Raw genomic sequence first — 20,550 nt, 5'->3', positions numbered from 1 at the left:
AATGAATGCACACAGAGTAGCCACGTCCTTTTGCAATGGTAGACAAAAACGTGAAGTGGCACGAGATTGAAGAGTGATGGGTTACCCTTCCCTGCTCTTTCACCAATTAAAAACCTTATCAAGATTCAACTGTGATGGTTGTATCCCTATAGGAACAAATGTAAATCATTCTCAGAGCAAATGGGGAAGATGAAACATTAAGAAGTCTTTGGGTTTTTATTTTAACAAAGGTGTCTTGATAACAGTTTAGTAGTAAAATTGATCCTACAAAGAAATTTAATCTTCAATCTACTTCTAAAATATTTACAATCACAGTAGTTCAAAACATATTCATGTTATGAAAAACATACCTCTTATTATTATAACAACAGTAGTAGGTACACAAGAGATTTACTATCACATTAGAAAATTACAAGCCAAGTACAAAAGTTGTAGCAAAACCAGGTGGTAAAGCATACCTTCAAGTTCATAAATATTACCATGTTCCTTACATATCAAAGTTGCAAACAATTTGTGACTGTCTTCGCATAAATTTTGAATTAAATTAGCTTTATGATTGAAGACCTTCCATCATTATTTAAAAAAAAATAAATACAATAGACTATATTTTTAATATTTAAACACTTAAGTGTCCTGTTAAAACTTCTTACATGTACCTACCTACAAGGATACGTTTCACAAAGCATGTTTCGTCAAAAATCTAGAAACGGTTTACTGATAGTTCTTGTGCTACTGTCATGTTATCAATATAAAAAGAAGTGCAAACCCACCTGCTAAACAGCTAGTGAAACAGCACGGTATTAACATTATTGTACCTTCACACTACATTGAGATTTTTTCCACCTTTTCTCTTGCTAAGTTTTCTACAAGCCTCTGACTTCTCTCTTCTTGCCCTGACTTTCCTCATGCGCTCTCGATCCCTCAGGGATTCCTTGAATTTCTTCTGGCGCAGCAGTTTCTCTTGTTGTTCTCTTTCCATTTTGTCGTTCATCATTGTCTTCAGTCTCGCCATAAATGCATCCATCTAAAGGTAAGTTGAAGACAATAGCAAGCACATTATAATCAGTTCCCAGACAAAATGGACACAAGAAGACCTTTAAAGTTGAATTTGCACATATGCACCCAGCAAAGTGAGTAATACTGTAATGTGTTTCAAAGGTCCCAGTCACTAAAAGAATAAATAAATAAGTGAAAGTTCTTCTGTTGCTACGTATGGAATTTGACATCGTGAATATGACACTAGGTGGCAGCACTAAAGCTGACCTTTGTAAACTTGAAATCTTGAGTCTACAGCTAAGTTGCTCAGATTTAGAAGCCCACAATTCCATTTATACATAACACTTTAACCTGCTACTCCTTTTGCCACCAATTTCATTAAAATTTTGCATAGGAAAGGCCTTGAATGATATAAATGACATAATAAAACTTTTTTTTTTTTAATATTGCAAAGGTTTAAATACTGGCTGAAGTTTTTCTAGAGGCAAATAATTAAAATTTATGCTTTGAGCACCAATAATTTCCCTAAGATTTCTTTATAAACATTTAAAGTTTATTATAGGGGCCTTGTACGATATTAATCTTTTCATGTTCTACAGGAAGAACAGGTTTTTGTTGTTGATTCCTACCAAGTGAACTGTAATTAATATCTTTCTCTAATTCATTTGGCACATTTCTTTTAATTGCCCATTGCAAAGAGGGATATTTCTCATTCAATTGGCATATTTCTTTTAATTGTCCATTGCAAAGAGGGATATTTCTCATTCAATTGGCATATTTCTTTTAATTGTCCATTGCAAAGAGGGATATTTCTCATTTAATTGGCATATTTCTTTTAATTGTCCATTGCAAAGAGGGATATTTCTCATTCAATTGGCATATTTCTTTTAATTGTCAATTGCAGAGGGATATTTCTCATTCAATTGGCATATTTCTTTTAATTGTCCATTGCAAAGAGGGATATTTCTCCACCAAGCTAAACTAAGGGATGATTAATGATGCAGCCTGTTTGAACAAAATGTGAAACAAAAGTGAGAATCTTTTATTCTTGGCTTTCTTTTAATTCATATTTTCAAACCTAATATAGTCAAAACCATGACACTGATTTTTTTTTTATATGGGGAAATACACTGCACATTGTCATGGACAAAATACAAGGCATAACCATAAGCTAAAAACTGCAACAGAGAGGAAGAAAAAGTAAAAATAAAAAATCTTGCCTTCAATTCATCAGGATCCTTCACAACTACTACTCTATCTGCTTTCTTCCCATCTGCCTTGAATTTAGGTTTCAACTGGTAAGGCAAATCTTTCTGAAGGTTTCTAGGAATCTTCAATGGCAGCTTTGTGTACTTGCTACGTTTGGTGATTGGCTGGAACAAAAATGATTAAAAATTTTTATTGTTAAGAAAATACAATACTGCATTATTTGTCAAACAAAAGGGTTTGATTTTATACACACAATTTAATCTTACTGGTCAATTATACTAACATTATCTTTAACTGTATTGTTTACGCTAGCCCTTCCTTGAATTACGAATAAATTATATTTCTAACAATAAATATATTCTTAGAAGACATTTAAATGGCATGTTAATAAGTGAATAAAAGCAATACAGTGCTTCAATATACTTTTAAAAACACACATCATTTGAGCTGTGATTGGAAAGATATGTCAGTCATTCAAATAAAAAGGAAAACGGCAACTTACAGTGTATAAAGAGTCTGGGTTGGCCTCAAACTTGATACCCTTGTCTTGCTTAACTTGAGCCACTGTTTTCATTCCCTGCCAAGCAGCCTTCTCACTGGGTGGTAATAGCAGTGTCCTAACACAAAAACTGTGCGGTGCTACTTCAACTGGAGCCCATGTCTTCAATATGATAACATCTTAAAAAAAATATATATGTATATACTTTCTTTAGAGGTCAAAAAGGCTTCCATTATTCAATTATTCATCTATAAGCAAGATTTTTATTACTGATATTCACCAAAAACTACAAGAGCATTAGTAATTTTGTTAGCGCTTAGCAAATTTCCAGTTCAGGAATACAGACAGATGCCTTTAATCACGAATCTTTCTTTGTAACCTTGAGTGCCAAGGTGTAGAGAAAGAAGCAGAATCTAAGTGCTATGGTTAATGGATTAACATAAAACATTTTGTGCAAGATATTTCTTTATGGGTTGACATGATTCCAAGAGCCATTGCATAATGGCAAACCCTCAACCAACAGTCATCATAAAACATCCAAGAACCTAAGTAAACCCAATGATTGCCAGTCATTACACTATGTTGTTTGATGTTGCCTGGACTTGCACAACTATAGAGGAGTCTGACAGCCTCACTCTTTCTTTATGTCAGATAGCGTTTCAGTCCCTGGTAACTTTTAATTGCATGGTCATTCCTTCATGCCAAAGTGGCAGGCACTACAAAAAGTATTAGTTTGTTGCTGCTTCTCTTCAAATGTTTTTGTTAAATATTCAATTTTCCATGGGACAGACTGAAATTCCTCTTAAATCTTACAGATTACTTCTACTACATTATACATATGTATTTCCACAGTGAAAGTACAAATTAAATGGCCAAATAAAGACTATAAGTACTATCAACAGCAGATCACACCTACCACTTTTCTTAATGACATCTTCAAAAGTTGCTCGGAAGACGCCCTCTAGACCTCTGGACTTTTTGATGATGCCTCTGATACCAGATTGAGTCTGAATCTGAGCACCTTCAAATTTGGCTACTTCTGTTTCTGAATGAAACATGTCCTAAGAAATATGAAAATAACATTATGGTTTGTTACACTGCACAGAATCCTCATATTTTACCAATAATATTTTAAGTCAATATTACAGAATCTTGTTGCTGAATAACCACTGGCTCCATGCAATGTAAAAACTCCATACAAACAAACAAACAAAATAGTATTACAAAATCCTGATGGCAAACCTATGCAACACTTATTGTAATTTACCTTTATAAATGCAGTCTTCTTCAAGATCTTTTCTGGTGTTCCTAATAATTTCAATTTCTTCACTATCTTTGTGCTTTGGTCTGCCTCCAACACAACTCCATTTGCAGCAATACGAAATTCAGGCTTTAGAAGAAAGGTTATGTCAATTATTGATAATTCAAGGTCTTAAAAAATAAAATGGAAGAACAGATTTACTGAAAATGAACTGTAGCCTAGCACAGTCTTAAATTATTAATCATCTATCCAATAGATTATGATATCTTATGGAACACTTAATTGACAGAAAGTACAAATTTACATTGGTTTTAGTTCTTACCTTTTATGATAGTATGTCAGTTATAGATGTAATTTGCAAAGAAATATTAAAAAATATAGAGCAATTAAAACTACACTTACCACACGGTCTGTGATGTTTTGAAAAGCTATGAATCCTGTATTTACTGGAGTAACAGGCCCCCAGAACATGGCCTCAACATGAAGATACTTTCGGGCGTACTTCAGTGATCGCATGCGGAAGTTATCTTCTCTTTTGGCATAATACATTAAAGACTGAATTCTTCTCCATCCTAATGAAAGAATCAATGGATCTCTGTTCTTCAGAATTTTGGGATACCATCGATGCACCTTGATTCGAACCTGAGAATTCAAGAAGCGATAATAAATTTTCTATAACAAGTACTACACAAATCACTTTTTGTCAGGTTCCAGGTACTCCAATTAATCAATGCTCCATAATAAAATCAATAAAAACACACTTGAACTTACCCTAATAAATCCATTGTTGTTTTCATTTTCCAACAAACCACCTACTATCACTGGATAACTGGGGTCAAAATTGGTGATGAATTCACAAGGGAATCGCTCAAATTCCATTCGAACATACATGCCTGATCTGAAACCCTCATACTGCACCCTTGTTTCGTCATCCAATCCCTCAAACTCTTTACGGTTCAACTGAAACACAGCAAGATGTTATCAATACATGAATTTAGCTGGAAGTAATCTCTGCAATAATTTCATTACAATGCACACATGACAATCTACATCTTTATTACAGGATAATTATATATAATTATAAACATAATGAGGTGTGGTCAGTGTGGCTGGGTTTGTTTCAAAAGGAATGCATCTAATTAACATGAATCATGTGTTTATATGAACATTTTTGTCATAAAAGCTTCGTATTTTTGAGTGGCTAGGAACATATCCCAAGTTACATTATAATGTATTCATTATACAACTGACCACTTTTCAATTTATTGTCCAAGACCATAGCACAACTGTAAAACAAGGGTTACCTATACAGAAGAACCCTAGCACCAATGAAATTTCTGCATGAGGAAGGTGAGTGAAAGGGAATGACACCCTCAACAGTGACATCTCTCACCCCAAGAAAAGCAAGATCATCACCAATGAAATCTTACTGAATTTTTTTTTTTAACAACAAATCTGTCATTCCTTTTTCCCACCCAGTTAATGTGGAAACCCTCGAGGCTTTGTTTTGTCCAATGCAATGTACTGTAGACCAAGTGTTTTTTCCCTCTAAACTCTAATATTGAAATATTTCACACTCCCTACAAGTCACAAAATACTCACCTCTGCCTGTTCATTCAAGTCCTTCTTGAGGGACTCAAAATAATCCTCATTCCCATTTTCATCGTACTCTGCATCAAACATTGCTTTCAGCTTCCTTTTCTTTTCCAGTCGTTTCTCTTTAGCAGACATTTCCTCTTTCTTGACCTCAGGAGCTTTCTCTGAAATATTCAAAGCAGGTCTTCACACATCGCTCACTAACAATATTTGGAATAGTAATTTCATCTGAATTACTTTATAATCATTACCAAGTGATTTAAACACTTATACAAGGTCAAATTACTTACCTCCTACACACAGCTTATATTATTTCACATGATAGAGCACACTACAGAGGAACAGGGTAGATTTTTTAAGAAAATCACAAAATTACTTTAACATATATAGTAGCCTATACAGAATTTAAGGAATAATGCCTGCATAAATTTACCAACTATACTGAATCATTTCTGTAATATATACAATATAACTTTAATTGGCATAAGGATCATCTAAGAAAAAATCTTCACCTTCATCAACTTCTTTTTGGGAATCTTCCTTTTTAGCTGATTTGAATTTTTCACCCGTTTCCAAATCTTCAAAGTCACCATACAAGTCTTCATCTTCGTCATCCATTTTTAAAAGAGTTTCAGCATTCTCTCCTTCTTTCCATTCACCAGTCACGAAACAGTCTTTGATGCTGTTTTGCAGCTGTAAAAACCCATGGAAAACTAACTACTTCATCTTGAATTCTCAAGAAAATATGACCAAATTTGAAGATCATTTAGAATAGTTCTTAAAATTTCTGGTCTATTATTAATAGATTTAAAAATATCCAACTAGATTATCAATATCATAGAATAACAGTTCATCCAGACCCATTTTGAATAACAAAGAACATTACCTCACCTCTTTAACATTCCAATCTCTCATTACATGAGGTATATAACGTGTTGTGTCTGTGTCATCCATTAAAGCTCTTTTAGACAACAGCCCAGACTTTTTCTTAGTTTGTGATGATGTTTTCCGGAAAAGACCACCAACAGATTCATCCTCACTTTCTGAGCTACTCTCATCCTCTTTTACTGAAATAAAACAAGTAGTTTACTGCTACACAATACATATAATTTCTATTATCCACCTTAAACAAAGAAAAAGACAAAACTGTATAAAAAAAATACCTTTTTAAAAAATAAGCATTTTGACAATGCAAGTACTACTGTACAGAATAAAGTATATCATCTAAATCTATTATACTGGTTTCAGCATCGTAATTATCAAGGCAACCACTCAAACACTGGAGTGTATGATGCATATTTGGTCAATGCCACATAAAACTATTTGCACAGTAGATTAGAAAAACTTTTACTGAATAAGTAGCATCAAAATTGACTAATGGTCTCTGTTCAGATCATGCAAGACAAAAATAGCCACAGTCTAAGGTCAGACTGTGTTGCAATAAAATTAAACTTCCTTTTACAATGGGAAACAGAATGACATGGGATGTCACACTGAATTGAGGCCTTCAAAGGTTAGGACTGCAAAGACATACTAATCATAAAGTGTAGGGGCTCCATAGCTGTGGAGGACAATGTATGCTCCTCTTTCAAGAAGGACTAATTATTTACTAATTAGCCATGCTGCAAGCAATAATGAAAAAAGTACAATAAACAGCTAATCCTGTATACAGATCCTCACTCCTTTTTCTGCACTATCCACATTTCATCCCTATACGTACTTGTATATTTAGGTTTTTGTACCTACAAACATTATACCTTTTATCAGAGACTAGATCCAGAATTTCTTCTCATCTAAAACTCAACCCTGGCCCTGTTTCTTTCCTCAATATACTTTAAGGTGTCTCTTATACTTTTTCCTTGAAAATTCTCTGTGAAACTTTGCTTCAATGAAAAACGAGCTGTCTGGCCAAACAACTGGACCCAGAGAAAGACCTTGTGGGTACCATGGTGCTGTTGGAACATCCTGATCTGCCCCCAACTTTACAGTGCACATTCAATTTTAAACACCTCTAAAATGAAATACCTTGGAGATAATCTCATCAACTTCCAGTACCTCTTCAGACTTAATAATCTTCTACTACCATAATTCTCAAAACAAATACGAAAAAATGAACTTTTACTTACAGTCGCCGTATATATATTTCCGTAGAAATGAGACACCAGCCTGATTCTTATAATAATTGTCTGTAGCCTCCTGAAACATATCTGTTCGGTACAACATTCCATCCTTATCATCTTCTCTTTCTTCTTCATCCTCTGAGGATTCTGTGTCACTTTCACTTTTAATTTCAGATGTAATTTTCTGCTCTATACTAGTGTCTGTAGATTCTGGTTGACCCTTTTTTTCAAGCACAACACCATCATTGTCACTAGTTCTTTGCCCCTTTTTAATTGGATGTGTTTTCAAGTTCTCCAGTATTCCCTGAATCATAACTGTCACATCAGAATCTTTGTTTTTCTTCAAAGTTTGAGTTCTTTGTACGGTCAAGGGCTTTGTGTTTTCTTTTGCACTTTCGTCTTTTAATGACTCATCTACTTGTTTTCCCCCACTACAAAGAAGTTCTTGCAAATCACCATCAACATCATAGTCGTCGTCACTTTCACTCTCATTTATTTCTTCCTTCACCCTCTTCACAGAAACCTAAATGAGGGAAAAAACTTTAAACAGACTCTTGTCTCAATGTAAGTTGTAGCAACAAAATGCTTCCTATACTATACACCAGGGGAAAAATTGAGTAACAAATAAACTTTTGTGATGCTCATATACTCACATACATAAATAACACAGTAGAAAGTATAGAGCAGATTAAAGCCTCTGTCTTGAAAGCAAGTTTAAATATAAACTGAGGTACAAACAGCTTCTAAGGCAAGAGTATACAATTTACAACAAACCTAAGAATAAGAATTTCAGATGTGTTTATTTACAATTTACAACAAACCTAAGAATAAGAATTTCAGATGTGTTCATTTCCTTTAATAAAGTTAATGTGAAAAGTAAGGAAAATATAAATTTGAAAATTACTGCAGAGCCTACTCTTTCTTTAGATGAAATTAACAAAAAGTAAACAGACTCGTACTTTCTTCATCTTCTTTTTTGGAGGAGCTAAATCGTGTTCTTCTTCTCCCTCTTCCTCTTCATTGAGATCGTCATCATCACCATCACTGCCATCAGTTTCACTGTCGTCATCGTCATCATCATCATCATCATCATCATCGTCAAATTTGTCATCCTCCTCCAGATTATCAGCAAATATGACTCTCCTTCTTCTCACCCCACTACTGTCAGTTACAGATTCATATTCTGGCATCTCTCTTCTAGATCTGGAAATAAACAAACAGGACTTGACAAATCCACAAAATAATTGCTAGCAGATCACACCCACACTGAGATCATCCAAAGAGAGAAAAAAGGAAACTATGAATTAAACGGGCAAACTAAACCGGCTTTAAACAGATAAAAAGTAATCACGTCCTATCTTAAAGGTGGTAGGAAAGTAATTGATAGGTCACGGGATGCCAAGGGCATTCTGGGTACAGATGCCAATAGTCCCTGGATCACACAAGTTTTTTAATTAATTCTACCGTTTCCAGCTTGGCGCTAGTATTATGAACAAATGAAGTTTCCTGCATTGCACAGCAATTTAAAAGTTTATGATAAACCAGACACAAACAGCTAAATATCACTTCTATCATTATTAGGTATAGTTTGACTGATCTAAAATACCTAATTCTCACAGGGCTGGCCCTAAGGGTTTGTCTTTAATAATAAAATTCAAAGTTTTATTGATAATGGGTTTTATGCTTAACTAGTTGTCAGTTTCAATAATATCTTAAAGTTTTCACTGGCCCCATCTCTTCGAAGTGTCAGTGAACTAAATTATTGGTCTTCCACTGGACTGTAGTTTGTTCCAGATTTCATAGCCATGAATTAATCTTCTGAAAAGAGTCAGTTGAATGTAAATTCCTTTGCTATTTTTGCTTTGCTCCTTTTCATGGGGAATACCTTCAGCAAACCCATGGTTTCTGATCTCCTTACCTCATCCTTTACACTAACCACAGGAATGTTCCATTCTCAAAGAATACTTTTTCTTACTGGCTCCAACAGGTGAGCTCTTATGCTCACCTGAACATTTTGCCGGAAGATTTCGCCTACCTCAAGATCACGGCTCAAGATTTGTGACCTTTTGTCTTTGTTATCCTATAATTCCCAATCTACCAGAGATGATGAATTTTCTCTTTAACACTTGGATCCACTGAGACTTTCCAGGGAGAGAATAAACTTCTACCCTTGTGGTCATGTCTCTTATCTTTGCCCTTCTAACTTGTGATTTAGGCTATCTATATATATAAAAAAACGAGGCATCTTTACAAAATACAAAATTTTCTTCATACAAACCCATTATTCATGACTCTAAGTATCCTCTTCCCTTCCCTGCACTCTATATGCCTGAGGCTATAATGGGAGAATGGAGTGCTGTGGGATGGTGGAGTGTGGCCTGGATGTTCAGTGGGGTCGGCCTTTCCAAATTTAGCAAACTGGCATTGCTACAAGTGCCACATCATGGAATATGGCTATTTATGATTAACAGTTCTGTATACTAGCACTACATTTCATCTTGTAAAATAAGCTTTTTGTATATACTGTCTAGATCAAAATTTTGGCAATTTTTCACTTTGAATGAAAACAAAAATTTAAAAACTACATTACAATAAGATTACTTTTTATTTTGTTTGAAGGTCTACATGTTAAGGCAAAGTCCCCTTGGCTGCTGCAATGAACTTACCCACGGTGATTGCTACTGTCATCAGCTTCATCACTTTGTGATTTTTCTTGTTCATCTTCATCTTCTGTATCTCTGTCCTTATTATTACTAACAGCAGCATTGGAGATGAAGTCACTGTGTGAGAAGATCTGAATCTTACTCTCTGCTTGCTTTTCGTCAGCAGTTTTCTGGAGTTCAAGTAGTGGCTGCAGAACGTCCTCATCTCTATCCACCCATTCCTCTTTCTGTATATTTAAAAAATGACCAAATCAGTGGCAATACTACAGTGAAACATAATTAACAAAAATATTCATATTCTAATTGCATATATAACTGAGCCTTCAAACATCACAAGCATATTCTTAATTACTGAAACTGGGCAAGAAAAGTATAGTTTAAAAATTTACAATAACCATTTAGTGGTCTTTACATTTCTAGTAAATTTAACAATGTGAACATTCAGTGAAGTATATGAATTCAGTTTACTAAACAGCTTATATTAACCATAAAACACAGAAACTGCAAGTTTATCTTTGTGAAAATTCACAGCTGTAAAAACAAGTGGTGGTCCGATTCAAAACTGAACCAATACATATACATACTGTAAAATATTCTAAAATTAAGTATAGGAAAAAAACTAAGGCCAAAAAATGTATGAAATACAAAAATGAAAAGTAATCTGCGTACATCTCAATTTAAAATATGTTATACTAGTTTTATTAATTACAATGTACTCTTTACACATGCAAAATTCCCAAACAGCTCAGACAGTCATGCCAATTTCAGTGAATGACACAATAATCCATACCTGTTTCCTGACACCATGATGAGATCCACCGAGGTCAATGTACACCGCATCTTTATCATACAGAACTCCTCCAACACCTGACATGGGTGCAAATAATAATCTTTCCTTCGCATTGAGAGATCTCTTCTTTAAATGCTCTGGAAGTGGGCATGGATCTGGCAAAAAGGTTATGTTTTTCATCCTGAAGTCTCCACAACCTTGAATAGGAAAGACAAAATGCTGGTGATTTATTTATGGAATATTGTAGACAACTTAAAAATGTTGGTTGGTGAATAATGAGAAATTGAAATACATACATCAATACTAAATACTATACAATTACTACTGGCACAGTAAACTACTAGGGAATGAGTCAAGAGCTTATGATAGCTGGAAAAAGATGGTAACTGGCTAATAAACACCTGAAGATCCAGGAGGCATACTTCTCCTGACTGATAGACAAGATTTGAGTCTGGGAACCTTGTGGACCATGAATACGGTGTATATTTAATTAATGGCATCATGATGAAACAAATTTGAGATTTGGTTATTGTATGAATTAATCCAAAGCTATGTAGTACTTTTTATCTGTACATTCCACTAAAGATATTGAAAAAAATAAGCTAATATACAGGTTTCTTAAACAAAAATAAGCTAACATACATGTATGTTAAACATAAATAAGCTAACACACACATTAGTACTACTTGTTTACTAAAATCAAAAGGGATTTTTTACCTGGAATATGCACCATCTGGGATTTCTGGAAGGGAACACCTCGCACATACCCATATAAGACCACATCTCGATCACACTTGGGATTCGTTCGAATATTCTCAAGGTTTGTAATATCCTCATATCTATCAACTGAAAGGGAGTATGTAAAGCTTTTGAAGAATTTGTTAAAATTACATGACAGATAATATTAATTAGTGGCTACTGGTTACATTAACTGCTTATGCATGGTATCAAAACTCTTATAAAATCATAAACTCATTTTTCACAACAACAGAGAATCTCAAGACTATCTTACCCAAAACGTAAGGATGAGATATGCGCCAAGTGAGAGGACGGAATTTCATAACCATAATGAAACGACCTAAGTTCTGCACTTCCTTCTTCAGATATTCACCATGAACAATACCTTATGAGAAAGAATATATTTATATAATAATAAAGAACATGATATTTTCCATTAATAATCTTATGTATACTCAAGCAGGCAAATTCGGCCTTCCAAATACAACTTTATAATAATGATAATATAGTGAAACCAATCAGAAGAAATTAGAAGCAGGAATATGATATTGTCATGTTACAATAAAGTTTTATACATACTTACCTGACAGATATATACTTAGCTATAGACTCCGTCTCCGTACGTCTCCGACAGAATTTCAAATTTCGCGGCACACGCTACAGGTAGGTCAGGTGATCTACCGCCCTGCCCTGGGTGGGGGGCAGGACTAGGAAACCATCCCCGTTTTCTAATCAGAATTCTTCTCTTCCACCTGTCTCCTGCGGGGAGGCTGGGTGGGCCATTAATCGTATATCTGTCAGGTAAGTATGTATAAAACTTTATTGTAACATGACAATATCATTTTTTTATACATTCAACTTCCCTGCCAGATATATACTTAGCTGATTAGCACCCATTGGTGGTGGGTAAGAGACAGACTCAACTACTGAAATAGACAGGTAAACAACATATGTTGTAGTATTAATAAACCTTGGTTCCTACCTTATTAGGCTGAAGACTTCGCGGCTACTGCCTTGGAGTCTGCTTAGCCTCAAGAGCCTCAGCGAGATAATGATCTATGGCTAAGAGTTCTTGTGGGTCCTGCCAATGGGTCTTATCCACTTACTCGGCAGAGCCTAAAGGCCTTTGTCATTGGGTGCTATTCCACTAACATGACAATACACCTTGTTCAAGGAGCACAAAAAACCGATCCCGATCACCTGATCTAACATCCATGTTAGTTCTAAGATTGTAAGGAGTATCCCCGAACTCCTTACAAAACAACCAAAAACTCGAAACATAATTACACTTTCATTACAAAATATACAAAAAAAAAATTTTGTACTCCCCTACTAGTCATACATACCCTTGATCCCCTACCAGCAATGACACTCTGCTCCCGTGCGACAGTAGTGAGCTTGCTACTAGAAAACCAAGCACATATCTGACAAGAGGGTTTATGTACGATAAAAAACACAAAATGATATTGTAATGATACAATTAAGTTTGTTCATACTTACCTGGCAGATATATATATGCTGTATTTTCCGAATCCGACAGAAAATTTAAACACTTACGACACACGCAGTGGGAGTCAGGTGGTTAGTACCCATTCCCGCCGCTGGGAGGCGGGTATCAGGAATCACTTCCCATTTTCTATTCATAATTTTTATTTCCACTGTCTCCTGAGGGGATGTGGGGTGGGTACTTGAGTATTATATATTCTGCCAGGTAAGTATGAACAAACTTAATTGTATCATTACAATATCATTTTTGTTCATGAAACTTACCTGTCAGATATATATATAGCTGAATCCCACCTTGGTGGTGGGAGTAGACAGAATAGAAGATTTTAGGAAACATATATATGCAGATAATTGATATCTTGATTCCTTACCTGTTAGCATAGCTGACTTCGTGGTTACTGCCGCGTAAGTCTGCTTGTGCTACTAGAGTTGCCAGCGAGGTAGAGACCTATATAGCTGGTGCACTCCAGATGATCTGTCAACAGGGGGCGAGACCACGACGTGACTAGACCATATTGACCATACCATGAGGGTCTAAGAAGTAAAATAAATATATATATAAAAATATATACACACCGACCTGACCCACCTAGCCAAAGTTAAGGTGTGTTAACTAAGGCTTAAGAGTTAAGAAGTCACCGTTGTCGGCGACTCAACTACTAAATTAAGAGCTCTTCCTAACCATTTCTACAGGATAGGAGAGCGGTACTTCTTGCCCCAAGATTGTGTCTGCAGACACGTATGGCCCAAGCGAGCAGCAGATCTCATATGCCATCTTCACATCTCGCGGGAGTGTGAATTGAACACAGAGTTGCTTCGCTAAAACATGGTACTCAGGATGTTGCCGAGTGCCATGCTCTGTTGAATGCTTCCGAGGCCGCGCCCTCACCTCGTGAGCATTCAAATCAAAAGATTTCAAAATCTTTGTGCAAACACAAAGAAGGAGCTTTTTTGAAAGACCTCCTTAACAATAAGCCAGGGTGTTCTTCGATAGGGGCAGTCTGGTCTTTTCGGAACACTGCAGATTGTCCGTACGACTTCGACTTTCTTGAGTTTTTATGTATATAAAAACTTGAGAGACTGACAGGGCACAGGACTCTCTCTGGCTCCTGCCCACTAACTTGTGCCATCCTTGCTTCCAAGCTCCTGGCCCAAGGACAAAACGGGTTTTCCATTCTTAGGCCATAACAAAGCTTAGAGAGCACACCGCCTTGTGTTCTCTAAAGCCAAAACTTGTGACGATGGCTTAAAATCTCACTAACCCTCTTTGTCGTATCTAGGGTGGTTAGAAAAATGCCTTCCTGATCACATGCAAGAATTAGCTTAACAGGTAGGAGATGTTCGAATGCTTTGACATCAAGAACTTCAGACTATGTCTAAGTTCCATATTGAAAGCTTCGATCTGGACATGCACAGTCAGTCCGTCTGTACTAACGTCAGGTTGACCGACCAGTTGACCAGTCAGACGAATCAAGGACAGCAAGGCTGTACCCTGAAGACCATAAGGCACTATTCTTCGCTGAAGGATGAGTTGTTTGGACTGCCTGGGCGATTCAAGCTAAGCAACCTTGGGGGGTGTATCAACGCAACCCAACGTCGTTAGCGTAATCAACTCCTGAGCCACTCCTGACTCGAGCTTCTGGTGCCAGGAAAAGGAGCAGGAGCAAAAAGGCGATTCAGTCCCGAAGGACGAATGCCTGACAGTCCAACCTGGTCTCATGTTTAAACAATCATCGGGGTGTATAAACGCAACCGACTTCGTCAACAAGAAACTCAGGGCTACTACTATGTCTCCTGATCTCGCACGAGTGTCTGACTCCGAGAAACAGGTGAGAAAAAAGTAGATGGTGAGCGAGTTTCGAGATTTCACAGAACTCCAAGATCGTGAAGGGCTTTGTTGTTTGACAGAAGCAAATCTCTGAGCCCAAAGGCCGTCAACAACATATTTGCGTATTCTTTAATAGTTGTGACTGCCAGCTTATCCCATTCTTCAAACGGAAAGGGAAGACTGCAATCTTATGCTGTCAACATCTCGATAGTCCTGAACGTAGTCAGACTCAGAGCGGAGAGGTTATAGGTACCTTTCGTGTTAAAGGAGACCGACTCTCTCGGAAAAGGTCCTTGGAAGGACGTGACCTCTGTGAATCTAGGGTCTTGAAGGCCAACATGGGGCGATTAGCGTCATTGTCGCTCCCTGTGATGATATAAATCATCTTATTACATCTAAGTGATTGAAAAGGGGAAAAGAGACTAAACATCCATCCCCGTTCATATCATAGGATGGCGTTTAATGTTACCGCTCCCGATCGAGAAAAGGGAGCAGAGAAGAAGAACGCCTCTTCGTCCTCAACCTAGCGAAGAGATGAATGAAAGGACGTCCCTAAAGTCTCCACAACTCTCAACATACTTCTAAAGAAAGATTCACTCGGAAGTCAGTAGTTTGCTGCCTTCGATCGAGACGATTCGAACGGACTTTTGCAATCCTGTAACGAACCTCTAGAGGATCGTTCCATTCTACGCCTGTTGTTATAATAGGCTCTTTCTCGTAAACCCGAACCGGGACCGAGAGAAGATACTTCCTAAGATATGAGAGAGCTGTGGAAGATCAGAGTTGATATGGACCATGGTTCCAAAAACTCGTTTCGAGGACTGGAGGGACGACTGAATTGCTTCCACTTCTTTCAGATTATGATCCAGGACATCTGAAACCCTCTCCAGATGTCCGGCACCTTCTTTCTATCATCTCAAGAGATATTTAACGCACCGAGAGATGTTCAGAATCATTCCTAGATCTTTAATTTCAATAAAAATTTCAGTTTCCCGGTAGGAAAAAACTGTAGAGGTCTGAATTGCAGTCTATTCAGGGAAACAAACTTCTTTAGGAAGGAAATGGTCCCCAGCAAGCTCATCCATTCCCTCACACAGTATGTTTACTTCCCTAATAAGGCTGCGCTTTGCCTAAGCAAGAGAGCATATAATAGTGCAATGTGGTAGACTCGTAGTCCTATACCGTGCGGTAACGAGCACCGAAAGGAGTAAGATATCTCTGTAGAACATATTAAGGCCAACGAATGCAATGTTTATTCATTCATGTAAGAAATCCCCCTCAATCTTAGCTAAAGTCCGTGATTGTAGGGCAGAGATACAGTTCGTCAGTCAATCCCGCGGAGGAGAGAGAGACGTAACTGCCAGCACAGATACGGTTAGTCAGTCAATCCCGCAAGAGAGAGAGAGACTTAACCTACAGCGCATGACAGCGAACGAGTTGGTACTGGCTCGTTTGGACTGGAGGAGAGGAGTCAGAGGACAGTGACAGCAGCAGCTTACGACTCTCCGTCATCGTCGTCTCTTAACTTTATGCCTGGGTTGCCAGCTACCCTATTCTATGAAGAAAAAAGGTCCGTTATTTTTAGCATAAAGAGACTCTCAAGCTGGTATATTTAAGCGAAAACAGAAAAACGCTAAATACAGATGCGTTTGTGTCGTCAGAACACTACCATACAACGGTAAAAGATAAATCGGAAACTCCTGGAAGGCTGCAGGGAGTAACGATTAAATGTCCTTAAAATGGACCATAGACCTCTCGGTTGCCATCCGAAGAGGTAACTAGCAAGCGTATATGACTTGAACCACCAGAAATAAAATAACGCAAGGCAAAATATGAAATTATATCACAATAAGTTTGTTCATACTTACCTGGCAGACATATATATAGCTGAAATCGGAAATACAGCTACATACATATCTGACAGGCAAGTTTCATGAACAAAACTTAGGAGAATCGAAGCAGTCAGCTCAAGCTTCTTATGTTATTGGACATAAGCGTTCATTGACGTAGTCTACAAGTCTATTTCTTGTACGAGTCTGCGAATGACGAATGAGAGCTCTTCCGAATCTGTCAATAAGAGCTTATTCGCTTACGCAATATCAAGTTAATGAGATGTTTGTCAATGAGAACTACCCATTTACGGGACAAAGAGATAGTGTCAATGAGGGGATACCCACTTACTTGACAAACGATAGTATATTGTCAATGGGGGAAAGTCACTGAATTGACAAAACGTAATCCAGGAAGTCGAGCATTTTATTTTCCGATTCCCGTCTCAAACGAGGAAGGGGCAAGAATCCTGTTAAGAGACTGGGCTTACGTCAGGTAGAACGACGATGTTTTCAATTCGGCAGCGTAGTCCCGACTAGGAACTACAAATCTATCATCTGAAAAGCCCTTTCAGATGGGCTAAAAAGCTGGCAAAATTATCCTGGGAAGAGGAAGAAACTCTCCAACCAGCTTCCTCTCCCCGTATCACAACTAATGCCTGCTAAAGCTTAAAATTTATTGGCAGTATGGCAAAGGCAGTCCTGTCTTGCGCTTTCCTGAAGAGCGTACTTTTGATGAGTGCCTTTGCAAGAATCCTACTGAACGTTGCCGAGAGTCCTGACGTGCAGGACATCGAGCCTTTATAACCCGTAACTGCCTTATCGCAAAGTCTTGACTGCGGTAGTGGCAACTTAAATTTATTGGCAGAATGGCAAAGCTTGCGGTAGAGCAAACGAGAACTTCCCTTGAGCTTTCCTTAACTCCATCCACCTAAGCGAAAAGCAATATTAATTGACAGAGACCTCTTGAATTCACGAAACCCGATGTCTTGCTGGGTTTCGAAGAAGAAGTTGTCTGTTCACTTTAAGCTTACTCCGAAGCACTGACTACTTCACATTCTTTGCAGGTGAGGTAGAAGGTATCATCGAAGGTAGAGGTAAAAATTCTTTAAGCCCAAAGATATTGAAGAGTTCAACAGAAACGTTCAGCCAGGCGACACACCTGGCGTGCGCTGGTGCACGCTCGCGTCCACTGGAGCGCGCTCGGCGTCCACTGGAGCGCGATCGGCGTCCATTGGAGCGCGCTCGGCGTCCATTGGAGTCGCGCTCGGCGTCCACTGGCTGTGGCGCACGCTCGGCGTCCACTGGCGCGCTTGGCGTGCACCCGCGCGCCCCTGGCTTGGGCGTCCGCTCTCAAAAGCTTACTGCTACTATGACTTCTTTTAACGTATTTCTCGGTGGAAAGACGGACACGAGTTCAGGCGACGTTCGCCTTCTTACTTCTCACTGAAACGCATAACGAGAGAGAGAGAGAGAGGACGTGAAGCGTCCTCTTCTATAAAGCTTCTATTTAGAGGGCGCGAGTCCATCCGAAAGCTCCAACCCCTGCGCGGGAGGACGCTTCGAGGACGAGAAGCAATCCTTCCAGGATTCGTGCACGTGCACGCACTTAGGCATCTGGGGGATTTTCATCAGAAACTGCCGAAGGCACGCCAGATCGGTTGGTGGGGTTCCTCGTAACCCTCCTTCGGCTTTCGACATGCTCTCTCCCTCGTTCTGGAGTCAAGCAGAGGTCCCGGCTAGAGGCGAAACGGAGGGCGATCTGACGCACCCTCCACTACACAAGGGGTCTCACTGCACTTCTGCACTTCACTTTTACTCTCTAAAGCAAGCACTTTCGATTCTAAGTTACGAATCGAAGGAGTATCAGAGAAAGGGCAATTTCTCTACAGACACTGCTTAGGGCCCGAAGGCAACACTGCAGGGTTAGGAGTCAACAATTACGAAGTAGCACTTCACAGCAATGAGGAGAGCGAGCCCCTCTCGTAGACTATACATAGCCCGTAGGCCATACTACAGGGTTATGCAAAATAAGTCTACAGGAAGGTTAGCAGGTTCACTACCCTGAACTTTTGTTACTGATTAATTGCGTACATACAAATCATTACGTCTTCCTTACGGAATTAGACATGTTTACTGATTAATTGCGTACATACGAATCATACGTCTTCCTTACGGAATAGACAAAGTCTCACACTCCTTACATGACAAATCTCAACAAAGAAGCAAGACCCATACCCCTCGTACATACCAAGTGCGAATCTACCGAAGCTTTTCGGTAGCCACACCCTATCTTTGCAGACACCCCGTCTGAAACTAGCCTAACTAGATTCAGATATTTTATGCAAAAATGAATCAAATTCAAATCAATTTAAGATAGCGTATGCCTAGCCACAAATCCAAGTGAATAAATCAAAAGACAATTAGGATACTTAGCGGCAATGAAGTTTCCAAAATCCTAAGACGGAGGTACTGAAAACAGTGTTTTCAGCACCGGCGACAGAAAAATTATAATAGAAAATGGGAATGATTCCTGATACCCGCCTCAGCGGCGGGAATGGGTGACTAGCCACCTGACTCCCACTGCGTGTGTCGTAAGTGTTTAAAGTTTTCTGTCGGATTCGAAAAATACAGCAAATATTACTATATACTGACAGGTAAGTTTCATGAACAAAATTAAGGATCAGTCTTTGCTCCAAGACCCAGTACTGTATCTGCTGATACAAAAGGACCTAGCGAGAAGCACTTCTCATAGGTCACTCTCACATCCTTCAGATAATGAGATGCAAACACTGAATTGCACCTCCAATATGTAGTCTCAATGATATTCTTTAGAGACATATTCTTTTGGAACGCCAAAGACGTTGCTACTGCCCTCACTTCATGAGTCTTGACCTTTAGAAAGACCGAAGGATTCCTCCGAGCAGTTCTTGTGAGCGTCCGTAATAACGCTTCTCACAAAGAAAGCCAAAGCGTTCTTGGACATGAGTCTTTTGGGGTTCTTCACCGCACACCAAAGACCTTGTTGACAAGCTCCTATCTGTCTCTTCCTCTCTAAATAGTATTTAAGAGCTCTCACTGGACAGAGAGATCTCTCTATCTCTCTGCCTACAAGGTTAGATAGGCCTTTTACCTCGAAACTTCTTGGCCAAGGTTTTGATGGGTTCTCGTTCTTTGCCAGAAACATTGTCTGGAAAGAACAGATGGCAGCATCTCCTTTAAACCCCACCGTGGAATCCAGAGCGTGTAATTCGCTCGTCCTCTTGGCTGTAGCGAGAGCCACTAGGAACAAGCATTTCCTAGTGACGTCGCGGAAGGACGCCAGATGTAAAGGCTCGAATTTATCCGATGAAAGGAATTTCAGGACCACGTACTAGATTCCAACTAGGTGGTTCTAGGAGTAGCTGCTTTCGAAGTCTCAAAAGATCTAATTAGATCGTGTAGATCTTTGTCGTTAGCAATGTCCAGGCCTCGATTCCTGAATACTGAAGACAGCATGCTTCTGTATCCTTTAT

The 20,550-nt window shown here is 38.4% G+C and overlaps 1 protein-coding gene across 1 annotated transcript in view; it reads right to left on the bottom strand.

Annotated features, from left to right (window-relative positions):
• Nucleotides 1–202: 202 nt before the first annotated feature.
• Nucleotides 203–20,550, bottom strand: part of LOC135209615 (ribosome biogenesis protein BMS1 homolog) — a 40,228-nt gene continuing 19,880 nt past the window's right edge. The window contains exons 6-21 of the mRNA XM_064242313.1: nucleotides 12,147–12,257; nucleotides 11,852–11,980; nucleotides 11,135–11,331; nucleotides 10,348–10,571; nucleotides 8,641–8,884; nucleotides 7,688–8,204; nucleotides 6,453–6,628; nucleotides 6,074–6,254; nucleotides 5,568–5,725; nucleotides 4,737–4,925; nucleotides 4,368–4,607; nucleotides 3,972–4,094; nucleotides 3,621–3,765; nucleotides 2,708–2,883; nucleotides 2,217–2,369; nucleotides 203–1,024 (exon numbers count right to left, since the gene is read on the bottom strand). Of these exons, the coding sequence (XP_064098383.1) occupies nucleotides 818–1,024; nucleotides 2,217–2,369; nucleotides 2,708–2,883; nucleotides 3,621–3,765; nucleotides 3,972–4,094; nucleotides 4,368–4,607; nucleotides 4,737–4,925; nucleotides 5,568–5,725; nucleotides 6,074–6,254; nucleotides 6,453–6,628; nucleotides 7,688–8,204; nucleotides 8,641–8,884; nucleotides 10,348–10,571; nucleotides 11,135–11,331; nucleotides 11,852–11,980; nucleotides 12,147–12,257 (3,170 nt within the window). The 3' untranslated portion in view covers nucleotides 203–817. The remainder of the gene's footprint in view (nucleotides 1,025–2,216; nucleotides 2,370–2,707; nucleotides 2,884–3,620; nucleotides 3,766–3,971; nucleotides 4,095–4,367; nucleotides 4,608–4,736; nucleotides 4,926–5,567; nucleotides 5,726–6,073; nucleotides 6,255–6,452; nucleotides 6,629–7,687; nucleotides 8,205–8,640; nucleotides 8,885–10,347; nucleotides 10,572–11,134; nucleotides 11,332–11,851; nucleotides 11,981–12,146; nucleotides 12,258–20,550) is intronic.

This window comes from Macrobrachium nipponense, chromosome 38 (genome assembly GCF_015104395.2).
Source record: "Macrobrachium nipponense isolate FS-2020 chromosome 38, ASM1510439v2, whole genome shotgun sequence".
NCBI lineage: Eukaryota > Metazoa > Arthropoda > Malacostraca > Decapoda > Palaemonidae > Macrobrachium > Macrobrachium nipponense.
This window is presented reverse-complemented; position numbering and strand designations above follow the sequence as displayed.